Source organism: Leopardus geoffroyi, chromosome C1 (genome assembly GCF_018350155.1).
Source record: "Leopardus geoffroyi isolate Oge1 chromosome C1, O.geoffroyi_Oge1_pat1.0, whole genome shotgun sequence".
Lineage (NCBI taxonomy): Eukaryota > Metazoa > Chordata > Mammalia > Carnivora > Felidae > Leopardus > Leopardus geoffroyi.
Window position 1 is genome coordinate 126,867,743 of NC_059328.1, and position 22,122 is coordinate 126,889,864.

Here is a 22,122-nt window from a genome sequence, read left to right on the forward strand (position 1 = left end):
CCAAATTGTCTCCCAGAGTGGCTGAACTAGTTTATATTCCCTCCAACAGTGTATAATACTTGTGCTTTATTCCGCATAATCCCTAACATTTGGTGTGTCACCACTCCCAGGTTTGATGATACGCTAGGAGGACACACAGGACTCAGCACATATATATATAGCCATGTTCATAGCTATAATCTATTACAGTAAAAGGGTACAAAGCAAAATCAGGAACAAGAGGTGGCCCATGGGACAGAGTTTGAGAAATATCAAATACAGGCTTCCAAGAGCCCTCTCCTCGTGTGGTCACAGTCTCCAGTCTGTGGCTTATCTGTTCACTTTCTTAATGATGCCTTTTGTTGAATAGGCATTCTTAATTTTAATAAAGTCTAGTCTGTTAATGTTTATCTTATGGGGACAGTGCTTTGTCTCCCTTTTAAGAAATTTTTAACTACCCCATTGTCCTAGAAACAGTCTCTTATGTTTTCTTCTGGAAGCTTTATTGTTTTACCTATTGCATTTATGTTTGTGATCCACCTCAAATTGACTGTGTTTGGTATGAGGAAGTGGTTGATTCTCTTTTCCCTATAAAGAGATGGAGCTGTGTTCCAACACCAGTATTCAAAAGACTTGCTTTTTCCTCACAGAATGGCAGTGGTATCTTTGTTCTAAATCACATGATCATATGTGTGTTGGTCTGTTTCTGGCTACGTATTCTGTCCATTAGTCTCTTTGTCTATCCTTGTGCTAATAATAGACTATTCTACTGTAACTTACGGTCTTTCTGTCATGTAGCATAAATCTTCTAACTTTGTTCTTCAAGATTATCTTGGCTGCCCATTGCATTCTTACGTAAATTTGAAAATCAGCTTTTCATTTTCCACATACAAAATAATCTTGGTGGGATTTCAGTTCATATTGCATTGAATTTATAAATCAACTTAGGGAGAATTGACATCTTAACAATTTTGAGTCCCATGACCATGAAATACTTCTCATTTTATTTAAGGTTTCTTTTACTTTCCCTTATCAGTGTTTTATAGTTTTTAATGTAGAGGTTTTGCATATCTTTTATTATTAGATTTAATTCAAAAGCTTTGTAATTTCTTAAATGTTACAAATGGCATTTTTAAAAATTCCATTTAAGGGGGCCTGGGTGGCTCAGTCGGTTGAGTGTCTCACTCTTCATTTCAGCTCAGGTTATCATCCCAGGGTCTTGAGATTGAACCCTGCATCAGGCTCCATGGTGAGTCATGAAGCCTGCTTAAGATTCTCTCTCTCTCCCTCTGCCAGTTTCCCCGTCTTGCCCTCTCTCTCTCAAAAAAAAATTTTTTTTCATTAAAAATTTTTGCCCTGATATGTGGAAACAGTTGATTTTTGTATATGGATTTTGGATCTAGCAATCTAAATACATTCACTTATTACTTTTAGTAGTTTGTAGATTATTTGGAGTTTTGTTGTTCTTGTTGTTTAGAGAGAGAGGGCATGTAAGTGGGAGAGAGAAGCAGAGGGAGAGAGAGAATCTTAAGCAGGCTCCATGCTCAGCCCAAAACTCAATGGAGGGCTAGAGATCCCACGACCCTGGGGTCATGACCTGAGCTGAAATCAAGAGTTGGATGCTTAACCAACTGAGCCACCCAGGCGCGCCTGGAGTTTTCTATAGACACTCATGTTATCTGCTAATATAGAGAGTTTGAATTTGATTTTCCAACCTTTACACTTTTTAATTCATTTTCATGCCTTATTGTACTGTATCACCAGTGCAGTGTGATTAGTATATGGATACTTTCTCTTGTTCTCAGTATCAGGAAGAAAGCATATAATAATCATTGAGGGTATCTAATAGAGGTATCATTTATCATATCAAGGAAGTTGTCTTCTGTTCCTGGTTTTGAGTTTTTGTGTTTTTTTTTTTTTTTTTTTTTATGAAGAGGTATTATATTTTATCAAATGCTTTTCCTTCATATTGAGGTTATCATTAAGATAATTGTAAAACCTTGGGGCGCCTGGGTGGCGCAGTCGGTTAAGCGTCCGACTTCAGCCAGGTCACGATCTCGCGGTCCGTGAGTTCGAGCCCCGCGTCGGGCTCTGGGCTGATGGCTCAGAGCCTGGAGCCTGTTTCCGATTCTGTGTCTCCCTCTCTCTCTGCCCCTCCACCGTTCATGCTCTGTCTCTCTCTGTCCCAAAAATAAATAAACGTTGAAAAAAAAAAATTTTTTAAAAAGATAATTGTAAAACCTATTTATTTTTATTTATTTATTTTTTTTAAGTTTACTTATTTCTGAGAGAGAGAGAGAGGCAGAGAGGGAGACACAGAATCCGAAGCAGGCTCCAGGCTCTGAGCTGTCAGCACAGAGCCCGATGCAGGGCTTGAACCCGCCAACCGTGAGATCATTCCTCAGCCGAAGTTGGATGCTTAACCAACTGAGCCACCCAGGCGCCCCAAGATAATTGTGAATTTTAAATGAAATAGCACATGATAAGTGAATACAGTTCTAGTTCACAATAAGCACTCAGTTTTTAGTTGTTATTTTTCAGAGGACTTTCTCTTTATATAAGATATAAGTGGCTAGTATTGCTTCTCAAGAGGCAAGGATTTACTTGAAAGTTTTGTAACCAGTTTTTATATTTTGAAGTGGATTGGTTAATAATCATAGAGTTAGGTGTTGGGATGTTTGCTTGATAATTTTAAATATGGATTCTGTTAACTCTGTTGTCCATGCTTATACTATTTCTTTGCCAGGTGGCTATCATTTACAAGATTAATGTTTTTGTTTGATAGGCCTTAGCCTTTTTGCTTTATTCTTTTAAAACTGAATTCTATTTTTAGGTATTCCATTCTTCATTTTTAGTATTAGGACAGAACATTCTAATGCTAGAAACCAAGAGTGTATTTTTTCTAATTTTGTTTTGGTGCATGCAGTTGGCATTGAGATCTTGTGGTATAAACCTTGGTTTTGGAATCCAATGAAACTAGATTTATATTCTAACACTACCACCTACTAACAGTGTTGCTGGTACAAGCTCTGTTTTCTTTCTGAGCCTTGTTTTAATCTCTGAAAGCAAATAATAATAGATTAGTTTGCATTTTTTAAAATTTTGAGTAAATTTTATTTTTACTTTTTTGTAAGAAGGAATTCTCTCAGCCTCATTATTTTGAGATTCATACATTTTGTTATGTATATAAGTACTTCATTCGTTTTTATTGCTTAGTAGTGTTCCATTGCATGGATATACCACAGTTTGTTTATCTGTTCATTTTTTAATGGATATTCTAAAAATGGCCATAAGGAAACTTTGAGAGGTGATGGATAAATTCATTATTTTGATTTTGGTGATTGTTTTATGGGTATGTACTTATCAAATGTACCCTTTAAATGTCGATTTATACTTCACAAAAGTGGTTAAAAAGTTAAGTGGTCCTAATATCACTGATTGACAAGAAGAAAAGGAAAGTATTTCTATCTTGTTCTAAGATATCTCCAGTTTTAAAACACTACCTATTTATTTGTTTAATAAACAAATATTAAATGGTGTGCCTGGGTGGCTCTGTGGTGTGTCTGGGTGGCTCTGTCGTTTGAGCGTCCGACTCTGGCTCAGGTCATGATCTCATGGTCTCACTGTCCGTGAGTTCGAGCCCTGCGTCGGGCTGTGTGCTGATAGCTCAGAACCTGGAGCCTGTTTCAGATTCTGTGTCTCCCTCTCTCTCTGCTCCTCCCCCACTCATGCTCTGTCTCTCTCTCTCTGCAAAAATAAATACTAAAAAAAAATTTTTTTAAATAAACAAATATTAAATACCTTAAAAACCAATAACAGTTTGTATCACTCCAGGTTGTTAAGGATTAAACCACATACCGTGTTTAAAAACATTTGTCATGTAAGTGTCCAGCAAAAGTTAATTTTTTTTTTATGTCTTTTTTCTTTCCAAGTTTTAATTAACAATATTCTTATTTTTAACGGGCCAGTTGCATATGTATTATCTTGGTTTGATTGGGTTAATGAAGAGTCCAAGAAAGTTATTCTGGAAGCTCAATCTTTATTTTTTTTTCAAAAGGCTATATACTTCCTTTGTTTATTTTAGATGCTTCATTTTTCATATTCAAATTTATTATCTAAATCTAGAATAATTTAAACTTATTTTTTTTCCTCAGCATGCATCATTTTTTTTAGAAATTTCATTTTTATATCTTACATTTAGGCAAATCAGGGCAGATTTTTAGTCTATTTTACTTTCTTTAAAGTTAATCTCACTTAAATTATAATCATTGTATATGTACTTACATAAAATGATTGGAATTCAAAATGGTTCCAGTTGAAACACACTTTCACACTTAAGAAATAAGCTTAAAATGTGCCATTAATCAATTGCCTATATCACACACAAAAATAATTTATATAGATCCTTACTTCATAAGAATTTAAACACTCTTGTATTCCTTTCATGTAGATTTAGTTCAACCTAAAATTTATGGTTAGAAAAAGCTTAAAGACTACCCAATATTCTAGTGCCAGGGCTAGAAGAGAAAACTATGGAGGATCTGTTAGAGCAAGAGTCGTAAACTAGTGGATTGAACCAAACTAGTAGTTCTCAAGGTTGGCATCAGATAGATGTCTGAGATTCTCTCTTCAGTTTGACACTTCGTCGTTTTGCCCCTTGATCTTGGGTAGGGCACTTGTCTCTGTGCCTCTGTTCAATCAGTTGTAAAATGCCCTGACCTCTTCTCAGTGCTCATGTGAGATCGTGTATATGAGAAAGCTTTGGGCATATTTAGAAGGGGTAAATATTTAAGTGTATAGTCCACAGGCTACTTCCTGCTTATATTCCTCTTGATCATGTTCTTTTTCACTTAGAGTTGGCCTGAGATTTCCAGGTAGGAAGGGTTGTCAGTGTCTTTTCAACATGTCATTTCTTTCCTATCATCCTGAGATTGCAGGGCTATAGGACAATGAAAAGTAGCTCCTTCCTAATGGAAAGACTGAAGGCCTGCTTCACTGGGGTTCATTTTTTAATTTGAGGTATTTTGATAATCAATGTGAAGCTCATAATGAAAACCTAAGTATTTTGTCTCTAATTGCTAGCATTTACTGAGTATATGCCAGGCTTTATTCTTCCTGTGCCTTCCCCTCTCTCTGCCCCTCCCCTGCTCATGCTCTCTCTCTCTCTCTCTCTCTAAAATAAATAAAACATTAAAAAAAGAAAAAACTTCCAAAAATGAGGAAGATAGAAGAAAACAGTTATTTTGTTTGTTGCTATGTGTTTTGAATGCTATAGCTTTACCATGCTTCTCTTTTATTATTGACAGATATTTGTGAAAATTATTTATTTTTATGTCATTGGTTCTCAAATGAGGAGTGATTTTTTGACCCCCCAGGGATATTTGGTGATGCCTGGAAACTTTTTTCTGTTTTTTTGTTTGTTTGTTTGTTTGTTTTTGTTGTTTTTGAGAGAGAGAGTGTGTGCACATGAGCAAGCAGGGGGAGGGGCAGTGGGCGAGAGAGAATCTGAGGTGGACTCCATATTCAGTGCAGAGCCTGATGCAGGGCTTGATCTCACAAGCCTGAGATCATGACCTGAGCTGAAATCAGAAGTCAGATGTTTATCTGACTGAACCACATAGGCACCCCTGGAAACATTTTTTCTTGTCATTAGGTGGAGTGGTGCTGTAAGCATCTGATAGATAGAGGCTATAGATACTGCTAAACATCCTACAATGCGAAGGACACACCCAGCACAAAAAAATTATCCAGTCTAAAATGTCATTAGTGCCGAGGCTATGAAACCCTCCTTTACAGTAAGCTCTTGAAATCTAGAAGGAATGTATTTATTGTCAAGGTGCTCTAAACACTTACTTCCACTGGGCTTTATCTTATTATGTAGGAATAGAAAAGTCCATGTTTTTCTGGCTTTAACAACGAAGCAGGCAAGCTTTGTTTGGTTAGTCTCTGGATTGTTGAGTGCTTTCATATTTCAGATGTAAAATCTAATGGAATCAATTCTCAGAACTTTCCTTAAGCTCCTTTCAGCAGTTTTGAAATGTTTTCTGTCACTCTTATAATGATTCTACAGTTGTATCTTCCTTTAGATTTGCCTTAGCTTCTTTTTTATTTGGGGTTACCATTAAAATATATAATGTCTCTGATTCCTAAAACAAAAATCCAAATACTTCTTGTGGGAATTAGTATTTAGAATGTCTTTGGAACCTAAACTCAAAGCAGCTTTGCCAACATAAGACTTAGTTATTTGGGGTCTTTTAGTTGAGATTCAAATCATTTGCCTTTATTTTAATTTTCATATTTATCAATTTTCTTCTCTTACTAGTTGTAATAAAAACCTGGTTGTAACTAATGATGACACACATAAACATATCATTAGGACTTCATTTCTTATCATTAATAGGCAGGAAAATGTTCAGTGCACCCAAATTCCTGTCTTTTGGCTGTTAATCCTGTCAAGAAAAACATGATAATCTTATTTGTTGGGGGGGAGGTATGCTGAAAGTCATATTTGTTATTAATTTGTTAATTTTTTATGTAGGTTCTAAAAAACTTGTGAATTTCTCTGAATTCTTTTAAATACAGATTTTGTGACTGCTAGAGATGAAATAATTGTTGTCTTTATCTATTTTTATAGTTCTGCTTTTTCTAAAAAAAGCTGTTCATGAGCTTTGTCCTTTTGTGCTTCACAGGAACCAGCACCTATGACAGAAGATCTGCTGGAGGAGCAGTCGGAGGTTCTAGCTAAATTAGGAACATCAGCAGAAGGGGCTCACCTCCGAGCACGCATGCAGAGTGCCTGTCTGCTCTCAGATATGGAGTCTTTTAAGGTGGGTCACACTGTCAGAGCTTCGGAGTCTGTTTGGAGCTATTCTGGGATGAAGCTGTGAAAGTCACTCTCTAAAGTGGTGTGAAGGCCTGAATGTCTTTTTTATTAAATGTTTTGAGATCATTAGTAGTTACAGCATCCTACGTTTATCTCCTAAAGGTCATAGCCAGACTTGGTTCTTAAATTTAAAACACGAAAAGAACAATCTTTGAATAGTAGTTGGAAGTTGAGAATTGAATCATTTCTGTATGTGCATTGGAATGTTTTTCTCCTTTATGTGTTTATCCAGTTTAATGCACAGCTTTTAGGAAACCCTTAAGATTTAACATAGGCTGCTTGATTATACTCAGTTACAGTCTACTGAAGTTTTGGAGGGAGATATGTAAACAGTTATGTGATGAGTTCACTTAGGAAGGCAGTGTCAGAAAGGTGACGGACTCTACTGAGTGGGTCATGGAGGGTTTCTCAGAAGAGTCACTACTTTAGGGTAAGTAGGCATTTGCTACCTGAAGAAGAATATTTTAGGGTTAGATATAGTCCTGTGTTGGAACATAGAGGATTCAGAGAATGGTGACATTTGGCTTATTAGCTTAAAAACCCAGGGATGAAAAAGGTCTTTTTTTTTTTTTCAATGTGTATTTATTTATTTTTTATAGAGAGAGCACAAGCAGGGGAGGAGCGGGGGGCGGGGGAGAGGAGGGGACAGAGGATTCGAAGCAGGCTCTGCGCTGACAGCAGCAAGCCTGATGCAGGGCTCGAACTCATGAACCATGAGACCATGACTTGAGCCGAAGTCAGCACTCAATCAACTGAGCCATCCAGATGCCCTTGTTTTTGAATTACTTATTCTTGAAAGTAGAGGCAAGGCCATGTATATTAAAACAAACAGAACAAAAACCCCAAGTGGGTAGCCTGGTGGGCCATAGGCCTTCCCTGTGCCTCCTGCTGATACTCTGAACTGTTTCCCATGCCCAGATTTTCCTCCTTGACCTGCTGCTATCTGTGATGGTCTCCATCTCCCTGTTCCATAGCCTCCAATCAGTCCTGCTTTTGTGCTGTATGCCAACTTGAGTTTCATTTTTTTCTTTCTTTTTTTTTTTTTTTTTAAAGTAATTTTTGTTTTTTTTTAATTTTTTTTTTCAACGTTTATTTATTTTTTGGGGGACAGAGAGAGACAGAGCATGAACGGGGGAGGGGCAGAGAGAGAGGGAGACACAGAATCGGAAACAGGCTCCAGGCTCTGAGCCATCAGCCCAGAGCCCGACGCAGGGCTCGAACTCACGGACCGCGAGATCGTGACCTGGCTGAAGTCGGACGCTTAACCGACTGCACTACCCAGGAGCCCCAAGTTTCATTTTTTCCAACAGAAACAACTTATGAAAACCTATGTCACTTTTATCTTCCCTGTTAGATTGTAGGACAGTAAAAGGGAATGCTTTTATTCCCTGCTTATTTCCCCCATCTTTACCAAAAGGAAAAAAAGTCTTTAGTAAACTTCTTGATAGGTACATGTTTTTCTTAGAGACTAAGAAGATAGGGAATATCTGTGCGTTTTGTTCTGCCATGAGACAAAAGAGATGTATCGTTTTAAAACAAAATAGTAACAATGGAAAAAGAGAGGACAGTTGGCTCTTAGGGCATGTGTTAAATCAAAAAGGTAGAAAAAGGGAATTGGCTTATGATGTATGTGCACAACAGGAAGTACCAGCCTCTGTAGCAGTTGTTTTCCTACTTGACCTCTAGCTGCCTTCATATTTATCTGCCCCTGTGCTGCTACCGCATCCTTGCAGAGGCACTTCTAGGAGGAAATTCATAATCGAAACTGTAAAAGCTTTCCTCTAGAAACATATTAGCCCCTTATGGGAAGGTTCTCTGTGATTCCAACACTGTACCTCAGCAAAACTAAGCTCATTCGACTCTTTTAGACTCATTTGGGTACCTGCAAATCTCTTAAAATATTCTTTTAATAAAAAGATTATATTTCAAATAGCCAACTTAACACATCTGCCCCTGCCTATGTGGGAATCAGTTAATAGGTTTAAGGAAATACATAGTCACTCTAAGTAGATATGGTTGCCTCTCCTTTTTTATATGGGGGTGACTAGTATTAGGGGCCCTTAGGAGAGTCTGCAGAGCTTTGGGTGGATGCTGATAGGTACCTTAGGTACCTGCCCCTCTCAGTTCCAGAAGGGCAGGACCTATTCTCAAGCATTTCCTTGGAGTACATACCTGTAACAGTAGAAAGAAAACACAGCTGAAGTGAGCCTTGACCCTTTTTTGGTAGCTGTAGGTTAAGCCTGGTACATGGTACAGTAAGGCAAGCCAGAAGGAAGAATTTTGGTGTGAAAGGTCTTTTTTAACTTGTGTACTACGGGATGTTTTTATGTGGGTGTGGTGTTGCCTGGTTAATAACCAGATCTTTGTACATGAATCCTGAGTCATGCAGTAATCTTGACCCATTACTGTTTGCAGCATTTTTTTATTTCCATGATGCCATAGTCGTTGGAAGTTTATGTTGCTGACTCTCAGTTAAGAATCTTCCTCTGAGTCCTCATCCTTCAGGAGAATTTCTTGAATTGATAGGGATGGTGAAGCTGGTTCTCAGGGGACTCAGTGAGAACAAATGGGCAGTTTTGCTCTTCACATTTAAGGCTACTATTCTTATCATGTCTGTTTTCATTTTGGTCTGGAGTTATTTTAATTTAAAAAGGAAGAAAATGACCTTTCTGCTTTTTTTTTTTTTTTTTTTTTTTTTAACGTTTTACTTATTTTTAAGACAGGGAGAGACAGAGCATGAACGGGGGAGGGTCAGAGATAGAGGGAGACACAGAATCTGAAATAGGCTCCAGGCTCTGAGCAGTCCGCACAGAGCCCAACGTTGGGCTCGAACTCACGGACAGTGAGATCGTGACCTGAGCCAAAGTCGGACGCTTAACCAACTGAGCCACCCAGGTGCCCCGACCTTTCTGCTTATTAGCACATTCTTGTTAATGTTTATATCACTTAACTATTATAGGCAAATAAAATAGTATGTATAGCAGGAAGTATATGTTGTGGTAGAGAATATAACTAAAAAGGTATGTGTTTAATGTGTGTACACATATTCTTTGAGTTTGTGTATATATACATACATACATGCCCATCCTTAGTACTCTACTAATACATCACTGGACACTTGCAAGAAGACTTCCATGCCTTACCACTAACACTGTGAAGCCTCTACTTTTTTTCCAGGCTTGAATGTAGAATTACTTAAGAACTTTGGCATGCATCATCATTAATTCTATAGACTTATCCAGTAAATGAAAGTTTAATTAGTTGGTTTCAGAAGCTGAAAAGCAATAGTTAGAATTCCAGTTCCTTAACAACACAAAAGCAATGTATGTGATGGTAATTTGTTGTATAAAGTACAAAAATTTGATGACTGAATAGAACATTTCTGAGGTTGGCTGATACTTACTGCAGTACCAGTATTGATTTTTGAGAGAAAAAAAAGAGTAGAACTTTTCCATTATTGTGTTATTATTCTAATTGTGTTGTGTATTATTTAATTACTTGAGTCAAGCTTACTTGATACTTTTCCAACTATTGAGTACTTTTCCAACTATTGAGTAGTTACTATGCTATAATTTTAAACTAACTTATATAACTTATAATCCACTTAGAGTTATTTTCATTTTACAACAGATTTTTATGTCTAAATTCATCGAAGGAAATTGTGTTCTTTTTCTGCAAAGTGGAGACAACAAAAGAAAATTGTTTTGGTACTTGAACATCTGGCCTATTTTAAAGGCTACCCCCACACTCAGGTCACATATTAGATTTTGTAAAGATTAGGTAATTTTTGGTGAAAGTATGATTTTGCAAACAAGCTTATCACTAACTGTTGATTGTTACTGGATTCTGCTGAACTTTTTTTGCCTTATTTTAGGCAGCGAATCCAGGTTGTTTTCTGGAAGATTTTGTGAGGTGGTACTCACCGCGGGATTATATTGAAGAGGAAGTCATTGATGAAAAGGGCAACATGGTTCTGAAAGGAGAACTGAGTGCCCGAATGAAGATTCCAAGCAATATGTGGGTAGAAGCCTGGGAAACAGCTAAACCAATTCCTGCCAGAAGGCAGAGGAGACTTTTTGATGATACGCGGGAAGCAGAAAAGGTAACTGAGGTTTGGGTATCTAACACTATAAAGCTAACTATTGTTCTAACATTTTTAAAACTTACTATAATAGATGTTTAAGCCTTAGACACACTTGAGAAGCAAAGCATTAAAATTTAATGAGCCTTTTATGTATCTGCTATTCATATTTAAGATTTTAAAACTACTTCCAAATAGGCCAAAGAATAAGACATGCATATTTTATATAGAATGCTTACCATCGGACTGCCTCATAGCATATGACAAAAGATGGTCACATCCTTTGACCTAGCAGTTTTATTACCAAAACAGTTTGTTAAAGAAATCATGAGAAATACATAAAGATTATTGTATAAGAATGGTGTTCAACAAAGTTTTCTAGTGACAAAGTAGACACAATAAAAGTTTCCGAAAATAAGCTTGGTTTAATAAATTATGGTATAATCCATTTAGTGGACTGCTTTGTAATTGTCAAAAAACATTTGGAGTTCTGGAGAATAGTGACAGCTACCTGATAACAAATTGTCCTACGCTTTCTCCCTCCCAGCTATCCCCCAAACCCCATGAAATTAATAAGTAAATAAATCTATGGCTTTGGCATTACTAAGAGATAGAGACCTTAGTGACCTTCAGATTAACTCTAAGTTGGGAAATAAGCCAAATTTCAAAGGAGTTCCCAGTACTGTAAGCCTGTGGGTATAGAGAGCAGGGCAGGGAGTCTTCAGAAGAGCTGAGGGATGCAGAAGACTTAGATGGAGCACAGAGCCACCCCAGAAGGAGAGAGCCTAATGTTAATACTCAGTTCAGGTATGGCTTGATAATTCAAAGCACTGGCTACAGAGAAGGGACTTTAAGTAGGATTAGAAGTAGAAGTAGATACTCAGACGTTGCCTTGGGAAGAACTAGATATATGGAGAAGGAATTGCCCCTTTGAGATAAAATGGTGATGGGAAAAAAGGAATAAGGGGGAAGTTAGGAATCCTGCAGAAATGGAAGAGAAATAAAACCTATCAATCTCTGTCACCTCCCCTTCTCCCAATCCATTAAAGAAATGGTGCAGAAGAGAGCACTTTTAAACTGTGACATGACTAGGACTAGTGAAGAGCAGACCATATCCATACAAAACTACTATAAAAACAAAACAAAACAGAAAATGCAGATTGGGTCATTTCAGCTAATGAAAACATTTCCCACAAAATTGACCACGAAACAGGAAAAAATTGTAACACTCCAAAGAAGTAAGTTGTCTTCAAACCAGCATGGGGAATATAAAGAATCATGTTTAATCAGATATACTAAGAGCCAAGAGCAGAAATGGACCAAAAAACTCCATGAAGAAATGAAGCCACAGCTGGTTTAACTCTCAGGATAGGAGTAGAAGAAAAAGACAACCATATCAAAAATAAAGACTAAATTACAAAGGGCCTATAGGAGAATAGATTTACATTTAAATTTGATAAAAGTAAACAAGGAAAAACAGCAAAAACAGCCAAGAGAATGAAAATGGATGTATAGGTAAAGGAGTTGAAGAGAAACTAGTAAAAATGGAAGATAGGAAAAGTAGAAGTAATATTCATTTTATCAGAGTTTTTGAAGAGGAAAAACCAAAACACTGGATCAGAACTAATATTTGAAACTGCAATCCAAGAAACCTTTCTGGAAATAAAAGAAAACCTGAATTTATATATTGAAAGAGCTCCCTGGGTATAGAGGAAGATGCACCAGAAGTAATGAACTCCAAAATACATCACTATAAAACTGCTAGAACTTAAATATTTAAAGAAAAAAAATTCTCAGGACTTCTAGGCAAAGAAATGAAAATAATTTACAAGGAAAGAGAATTAGATGTCAGATTTCTCAAAAGCAAGGCAATGTGGAGCAGCATTTTCAAGAACTGTAAGTAAAAAGTATAAACCAAAGATATTATATGCCACCAAAGTGTCCACATAGTCAAGACTATAAAAATATTTTCTCTGAGTTTTTGTACACACACATTTCTGTACATATACTCACCCTTCCTGAGGAATCTACTAGAGCTGCCCTAATAGAACGTTCTGCAGTGTTAGAAACATTCTATTGCTGTGATGTCCAAAATTATAGCTACTGGCCATATGTGGCTATGATGAAAACTTGAAATGTGGCTAGTATAACTGAAATTTTAAATGGCTACATGTGGCTAGTTGCTTCCTTATTTAACAACATACAGGAGGATAAACTTCATCAAACCAAGATGTGACTGGGGAAACTTTGACAGAGGGCCTGTGGTGAGCATTTTGTTTCTTTAATTTTAGAGCTAAGACTAAAACTGAGGATATAGGTAGAAGAAGATGTAAAAATTGTAGTAGAATGAGAAGTTGGGACAAAAAGAGGATGGGGGGGGGGGAGGGAAGTAGAATGAGATCACTGATTTAAATATAAATAGATAATAAGTGGTAATCAGAAATACCCATTTGAAAATTGGGTTCCACGCTGATTATGGAGCCTGCTTAAAATTCTCTCTCTCTCCCTCCCTTTTGCCCTCTCCCCAGCTCATGTTCTTTCTCTGTCTCTTTCAAAATATAAAGGAGAATAGATTAAATTAAATTAAGTTAAATTAAAATGTCAGACCAATTGCAAATACTTAGAGTTAAAGGGAATTAAGGGCACAAAAAATGTATTACTGCAAAGATAGCTACTAAAATAAAAATATAGAACTTCCTAAGGACCAGCAAAAATTGTTTTAAAAAGAAAGAACACACAACAGATAAACACACATAAAATGATCACATCACACACAGAATAAGTCCTGTAAAATCCAAGTGTCTGCTACAAACAAGGGATTCATTGATTCAAAAAGGCTACAAAGTCAGAATGGCTAAAATAAAAAAGGTAAGAAATAACAAGTGTCGACAAAGATTTGGAGAAAAAGGAACCCTCATGCATGGTGAGAATGCAAATTGATGCATCCATTATAGAAAGTAGTATGGAGGTTCCTCAAAAAACTAAAAATAGAATTAACATGTGATCCAATAATTTTACTATTGGGTATTTACCCAAAGAAAATGAAATCACAAATTCGAAAAGATAGATGTTCCCCTGTGTTTATTGCAGCATTATTCACAAGATCCAAGATTTAGGAGCAACTGGAGTGTCTTTTGATAGATGAATGGCTAAAGAAGATGTGGTATATGTCTATAATGGAATATTACTCATCCATAAAAAAGAATAAGATCTGGCCATTTGCAGTGACATGGATAGATCTGGAAGATATCATGCTAAGTGAAATAAGTTAGTCAGGGAAAGACAAATACCATATGATTTCACGAATATGTGAAACTTAAGAAACAAAACAGGGGTGCCTGGGTGGCTCAGTTGGTTAAGTATCGATTTTTGATTTCTGCTCAAGTCATGATCTCACAGTTCATGAATTCGAGACCCACATTGGGCTCTGTGCTGAACAGTGTGGAGCCTGCTTGGAATTCTCTCTCTCTCCCCTCATCACTCTGCCCCTTCCCCCGTCTCAAAAATAAATAAACTTTTAAAAAACCTTAAAAAAAAAAAAAAAAGCACTGAAACTCAAGAAACAAGACAACTGAATAAAGAGAAAAAAAATGGACCCTTAAGAATAGAGAACAAACTGATGCCTGCCAGAGGGAAGATGTGTAGGGTTGTGAGTGAAATAGAAAAAGAGGATTACGAGTACACGTTTACTGTGATGACACGGAGAAGTGATAAAATTGTTGAAGCATTATTATTGCCTTAAACTAATATAACACTATTGTTAGTTATGCTTCAAAAATTAATCAAAAGTAAAAAAAAAATACATAGAATAGAGATATGATTAGAGTAAGGGTATAGCCAAATTATTCCTTTAGTTTTCTGCCTATGGTTTATTATATAATTAAATTTATTTTATCATATACACAAAAAGAAGGTTACAAAGTAAATAATGGACAGATTCATCAGGTACCTGAAAGCAATAAAAAAAGGGGTTATGATCCTGATATGAAATAAGGTAGAATTAAAGCAGAAGAGCATTAAAAGATGCTTTATAAGCTAAAAATGGTATTTCACAATGAGGGTATAATATTTGTTAATGTTTATACACTAGATAACAGCCATCTGTATAAAATAGGAAACCATAGGAAGTAAGGGAAGAAACAGATTGAAACATACTCATAACAGAGGACTTTGACCACATTACTCTTTGTACAAGACAATCAAGTAGTCAAAACTAAGGAAATATCTAAATAAGATAGTAAGGCTGATCTTTTAGATATATCCCAAACACTGTACCTTAGCAATAGAGGCTGTACCTTCTTTTCACATGCACATGGAGCATTCACAAAAACTAATAGTATATTAGGGCACAAAAAAAACACAGCAGGATTCATCATGAAAATATTATCAGTACTCTGATCTCTGCAGTAAAACTAGAGACTAAAAATGAAACAACGGGGCGCCTGGGTGGCGCAGTCGGTTAAGCGTCCGACTTCAGCCAGGTCACGATCTCGCGGCCCGTGAGTTCGAGCCCCGCGTCAGGCTCTGGGCTGATGGCTCAGAGCCTGGAGCCTGTTTCCGATTCTGTGTCTCCCTCTCTCTCTGCCCCTCCCCTGTTCATGCTCTGTCTCTCTCTGTCCCAAAAATAAATAAACGTTGAAAAAAAAAAAAAATGAAACAGCAATAACAAGGGATGCCTGGGTGGCTTAGTTGGTTAAGCATCTGACTTTTGATCTCAGCTCAGGTCTTAATCTCAGGGTCGTGAGTTCAAGCCCCACACTAGGCTCCACACAGCCTACTTAAATATAGAAAGAAACAACAAAAAAAATCTAGGGCTTCTCCCTGGAAATTTAAAAGCCTTATATTAACTTTTAGGTAAAGGAGAAATACTAAAACTTCTGAAAAATAACGAAAACACTGTATATCTGAATCTATAAGACATATTTAAGGAGTGATGAAAGCAAAATCCATAGCCCTAAATACCTACGTCACGAAAATAGAAGGTGTGCGTGGCTGGCTCAGTCAGTGGAGTATGAGACTCTTGATCTCAGGGTTGTGGGTTCAAGTCCTATGTTGGATATAGAGATTATTCAAAAATAAATGAAAATTACTGAATTAATAAATTTCTAACTCAAAAAGCTAGAGAAAGAACAACAAAAGTAAAACTATAAGAAAACCAGAAGAAGGCAATGCTAAAGATAAAAGAGAGTGATGAAGTAGAGAACAGAAAAACAGATCAAATTAATAAATATGGTTTTATTTTAAAAAATCAAAATTGGCAAATTGTTGCTTTAATCACAAAAGAAAAGGAAAAGCATGCATTACAAAATAAATGATAAAAAGTGCCAATAATTATTGATACAGAGGAAATATTTTTTAAAAATACTTTGTATGATTGTGCATATAAATTTGAAAACCAAGATGAAATGGAGGATTTCTTGGGACAATACATTATATAAAAAAATGACCCCAGTGAAGATAGAATATGTAAACAGACCAGTTTCCATAGAAGAAACAGACAATTATCAAGAAATGACCCCATAAAAAAACACCAGGCTTAAGCTGGTTTCACAGGGGACTTCATCTAAATGTTGAGAGATCAGATAGTTCAAATGCTGCTTAAATTGTTTCAGTACATAGCAAATGAAGGAAATCTTCCAAAATCTTTTTATCGTAAACTGTGACTATGACATTGGTCCCTAAGACTGATAAAGGAGGCATATCTAAAAAAAGTACAGACCAGTAATACTTAAGAAATTTAATGTAAATCCTTTTAAGTTTGTTTAGAGAGAGACGAAGGTGAGGGGCAGAGAGAGCCGAAGAGAGAGAATCCCAAGCAGGCTCCTTGCTGTCAACGTGGAGCCTGATGTGGGGCTCTATCTCACGATACCATGAGATCATGACCTGAACCGAAGTCAAGAGTTGGACGCTCAACCGCCTGAGCCACCCAGGCACCCCAAATGCAAAATCCTAAATGAACAGGCTCTTACTACTTTGAGATAATAATACATGTCAACTGAGTGCAACAGTGATTTTTTTTGAAGTTTATTTATATAATTAACTTCATTAATAGGTCTAAGAAGAAAGTATATCATTATCTTATATGTACTGAAAAAATCTTTGATAAAATTTAATACTCCTTTCTAATAAAAGATTCACAATTAAGAATGGATGGATACTTCCTTAAAATAAAAAAATGTATATAGACCTCAATCCTAAACAAAGCATCTTAATTGGGGAACCCTAGAACTATTCTCACTAAGGTCAGGAATGAGGCAAGGGTGCCTACTGTCTCATTTAACGTTATTTAACGTTATTTTGGAGATATTAGTCAATATAATTAGAAAAGAGAAAACAGAGACATAGAAGTTGAAAGAACTTTTTGTTTGCATCTGCTATGACAGTATACCTGGAAAAATCTAAAGAATCGGTGATAAAAGTAATTGAAAATAATTCAGCAAGGTAGCAGAATATAAAGTTAATATGTATCTAGTAGCCTTCATATACACAAATAATAATAATTCTGAAGATGTGAATGACATTTTCTCTTCATTATAAGTGAAAAAAAAAAAGGTGAAATGCCTAGAAATAACCAGAAATGATAGAAATATGAATAAAGAAACACTCCTGAAAAACACACATGAATAGATATCACTTGTTCTTGGTTAGGAAGTCTCAACATCATTAAGTTCAGTTCTACTTAAATTAATTTATAAATTTAATGCAGTCCCATAAAGTACGAAAAAGTCTTTAGTATGGATCCAGACAAGTTGATACTCAAATTTATCTGGAAAAATAAGCATGCAGGCTTAGGACTCAGAGGTTTGGAGAGTGACTTTTAATGGGGTTTTTTTGGGTCCATGGATGTGTTTAAAATTGTGGTTTTGGTTGTACAACTCTGTAAATATACCTAAAACTATTGGATTGTACACTTTAAATGGGTGAATTGTTATTTTAAAAAAGCATACAAGAGTAGCTAAGAATGGATTGTAAAGAAAGAGTTATGAAAAGAAAGCTATGAGGCAGGTGAATGGTGGGGGGGCGGGGAACTAACCCTACCAGATATTAAAGCATAATACATAGCCTCACTATTTAAATAATATGATAATGGTGCATAACTAGACAGCCCAGTGAAGGAGAATGGAAAAAACATAAATACATATAGAAATGTAGTATATGATGAAAATGTCATCTCAAATCACTGGTATGGATAGACCTTTTAATACATCTATTTGGGATAACTGAGTAACCATTTGGCAGAAGATAAAATTAGATCTGTTTCTCATACCATACATAAGAATGGACTGAAAAAGAAAAGGGTGCCTGGGTGGCTCAGTCGGTGAAGCATCTGACTTTGGCTCAGGTCATGATCTCACTGTTCATGATTTGGAGCCCCTTATTGGATGAGCACAAGCCCCACTTTGGGTGAGCTCGATCCCCGCTTCGGGTGAGCCCTGCTTCTCTCCCTCTCCCCCTCCCCCTCCTCCTCCCCCCCCCCCTTGTGGGATCCTCTCTCTCTCTCTGCCCCTTGCTCATTTGTGCCCTCTCACTCTCAAAAAAAAAAAAAAAAGTCAAAAGACAAATGATAAACTGGGAGAAATATTTGTAAAGTGGAAGAAATGTATGTATTACAGGTAAAGTGCAAAAATACTATAGAAACATGGGCAAGAGATACGAGGAGATAACTCATCTACCCAAAAGATAATTATCCTTAAACCTTTCAAAAGATGTTCAGCTTCATTCATAGTAAGAGAAATGCAAATTTATAAACTTCACTGAGATAACCATTTCTCACACATCAGATTGGTAAAAATTTAAAAGCTTAATAAATACCGAATGAGGCCCTGAGGCAACAGGCTCTTTCGAACATTACTGGTGAGAGGCATGATGGTACAACCCGCTATGGAGGGGAATTTGGCAGTATTTAATAAAACTTACATGTGCATTTACCCTTTTACCCAAAAAGCAATCCCATTTCTAGTAATTTACCCTAGTATTTTCAAAACAAAAATAAAGATGCACTAAGTTGTTCATTCCTGTATTGCTTGTAATTAGAAAATACTGGAAACTATCTGTATGCTCAAATTTAGGAGCTTTATTGAATAAACTGTGGTTGATCTACACAATAGAGGACTTTGCAGTTGTTTAAAAATGAGGAAAATGTCTGTTAACTGATAGCGATTTTTAGGATGTTTTTAAGAGAGAAGTAAAGTACAAATGAATATATGTAGTATGCTTCATTTTGTGTAAAAAGAGGGGGAGATTAAGAAAACACTTACCTCTTTATCTTCACAAAAACGAATTTATCTTCACAAAACTGAAAGCATTGAAATTAGTTACCTGGAATGGTTGAAAGGGGGAAGAAAATATAGAGTAAAAGGAGTGTGGAAGGGAGTGACATGTAGGGAAGAGTATACTTCCTTTACACTTTGACTTCTGGAAAAATGTTAATTGCCTGCATAATCAAAAATTAAATTAACAAGAATAGGCAGGGGGACATGACCAAAACTGAAAGCAAGCTGGATAAATGAACTCGGGTGTGATTCAGATAATAACATAACTACACTGAAACGAGGTCAAGGTTGGGAGGATAATTTAACTCAAGTAATTTATGATCAATCACATAAGATATGTTTGACTGTATACCCTCTGGTTTGGCGGAGGTGGGAGAGCACTGCAGACAAATCCTAAACTTTGTTTTCTAAATTTATTTGTTGTAGTTATGTGGGTAAGCAGTTCTGAAACTTTTTAAGGTGGATTATTGTTTGAGCAAATGAGTAATTAAATGTGTTGGTGATGCTAGAAGCCAGAATTCTTGCTGTGGAAGTGCGATGCAAACATGGAATTGAAGAAAGTGAGGGAGACCCAATGGCAGTGGATTGGAATTGGAAGTGTTGGTGTGGAACTATAGGTTTCTAAAGTATCGATAGGTATGTGGATATTTGCATATGCATATATACAAGCATATATTTCGTAGCTTTCTTCTGAAGGTGTCTAGAAGCAGGGACATCTCAGTAGCAGTAAACACATATATATTGATTTCTAGAACATTTCTTACTAAAAGGAACTGTGTCTTCCTCAGAGAAATGGCTGGTTTGGGAATTGGGATAAAGAAGGTATAATATGAATGTGGAACATTATGTGTTGCCAGAAAATAAGAGACTGCTTAAAAAGAGGAGTATTTCCTAAGGAGGTAGCTTAAAGGAACTCTTATTGTCAAAACCTGGACAAGCTGAATGGCAAATAATTAAGGATGGTAACAAATTATAAACCATTGGAAAAAAGTCAGCACCCATGGGTCTCCATTGATAATTTACAGATAAACAAATGAGAGAGAAGGGAGGTATTGCAGCTCAAAGATGACAGATGAATATGGAGGGTATGCTGGAGTTGAAAACCCTTCATTTTACAGCAGTATTCATAGTAAAGATTAATTGGTTCAAGTAAGAATTAACCAAGAGATGTCCAGGTGGGAATTTGGGTGAAGAGCATCATACTTGCATGGTTTTAAAGTGTTTCTCCACAGATTACTTCTGAATTGCAAGGAAATAATAACTATGTAGTAGAGAAATGGGGTAATACCTTGAGTGGATGGTCAAAATTAATATCACTAATAAGAGGCAGATGCAGATTGTCTACATCGAGATGTGTTGTAAGGATCCACCAGCACTTAGCACTGATCCAAGATTGTATATTTTGCATCAAGTCATGAGGAAACATTAGGTAAACCCAAGATGAGAGACACTGTATTCTAAAAAGAGCCAAAAAAAAAAAAAAAAACCCAAAACACCAAAAAACCCCCCAACATACCATTGTAGGAGTATATTAAAGGGACACAGGAACCAACTAAAACATTTCCCAATGGCCAGTACTGGAACAATTTGAACAATAAAATACTATTGGACTGTAACTCAAAGTATGAAATAAACATCCTTGAGTCTATAGTGATACAAATAAGTAAGTAAATTGGTGAGAAGAGACCAATCTAATGCAGAAGAACTCCAAATCTACTCTGCCTATAAGGAGGTGGAGCATAAATCCCACTCCATAAACATGGGCTGTACAGAGTGATTTCCTTTAAAGAGTACAGTGTTTAAATTAGAGAACATGAGTAACTTTACAGTGCAGACATCTGACAATACTGTCTTAGCCAGGTGAGCGAGGTTAACAACAGGGATAAGTCATATTGGTAGTTTCATGTGCTGTTGATATGAGGTGATGAAGTAGCACTTTACAACTCTTGTCTTCCCAGAAATACCTAGCCCCAGTTTGATCATAAGAAAAACATCAAATAAGTTCGAGTAGAGGCTCTTGTTACAAAATACCTGACTAGAATTCCTTAAAACTGTCAAGGGCAGTGAACACAAAGGAAGTCTAAGAAAGTGTTACATGTAAGGGGAGCCTAGAAACATGACTACCAAATATAATGTATCCTGGATGGGCTCCTGAAATAGGAAAAGGACATAAATAAAAACTAAGGAAATTGAAGGATGCCTGGGTGGCTCAGTCGGTTAAGCATCCGACTTAGCTTAGGTCATGATCTCACGGTTTGTGGGTTTGAGCCCCGTGTCAGGCTCTGTGCTGACAGCTCAGAGCCTGGAGCCTGCTGCGGATACTCTGTCTCCCTCTCTGTTTCTCTCTCTCTCTCTCTCTCTCTCTCTCTCTCTGTCTCTCTCAAAAATATTAAAAAAAAAAAAAACTAAGGAAATTGAATATACAGATATTGACAGTATGATTCATAATAGCAAAAAAGAGGAACAAACCTTCATCTGTCAACTAATGAAGGAATAAATGTGGCATATTCATACAATGGCATACTATTGAGCCATAAAAATGAATGAAGTTCTGATACATGGTATAACACGAACGAACCTTAACATTGTGCTAAGAACCTTAACACTGTGCTAACAGTGTGCTAAGTGCTAAGTGAAAGAAACCAGAAATAGAAGGCCACATGTTACATGCTTCCATTTATAGGAAATACCAGAATAGGCAAATTCATGAAGACAGAAAGTTAGTTTAGTAGTTACTAGGGGCTAGGAGGTGGGAGAAATGAGGGAATGACTGCTGTTGGGTAATGGGCTTCTTTTTGGGATGATTAAGATGTTTTGGAATTAGATAACGGTGATGGTTGTATAACTTGTAAGTATGCTAAAAACCACTGAAGTGTATGTTTAAAGTGGCGAATTTTATGGTATGT

At 36.5% G+C, this 22,122-nt stretch overlaps 1 protein-coding gene across 5 annotated transcripts in view; it reads left to right on the top strand.

Annotated features, from left to right (window-relative positions):
* RAB3GAP1 (RAB3 GTPase activating protein catalytic subunit 1) overlaps positions 1-22,122 on the top strand; it is a 114,942-nt gene that overhangs the window by 82,229 nt on the left and 10,591 nt on the right. For all 5 annotated transcript variants that reach the window (XM_045479597.1, XM_045479598.1, XM_045479602.1 and 2 more), the window contains 2 exons: positions 6,669-6,806; positions 10,737-10,964. In XM_045479597.1, coding sequence (XP_045335553.1) covers positions 6,669-6,806; positions 10,737-10,964 — 366 coding nt within the window. The remainder of the gene's footprint in view (positions 1-6,668; positions 6,807-10,736; positions 10,965-22,122) is intronic.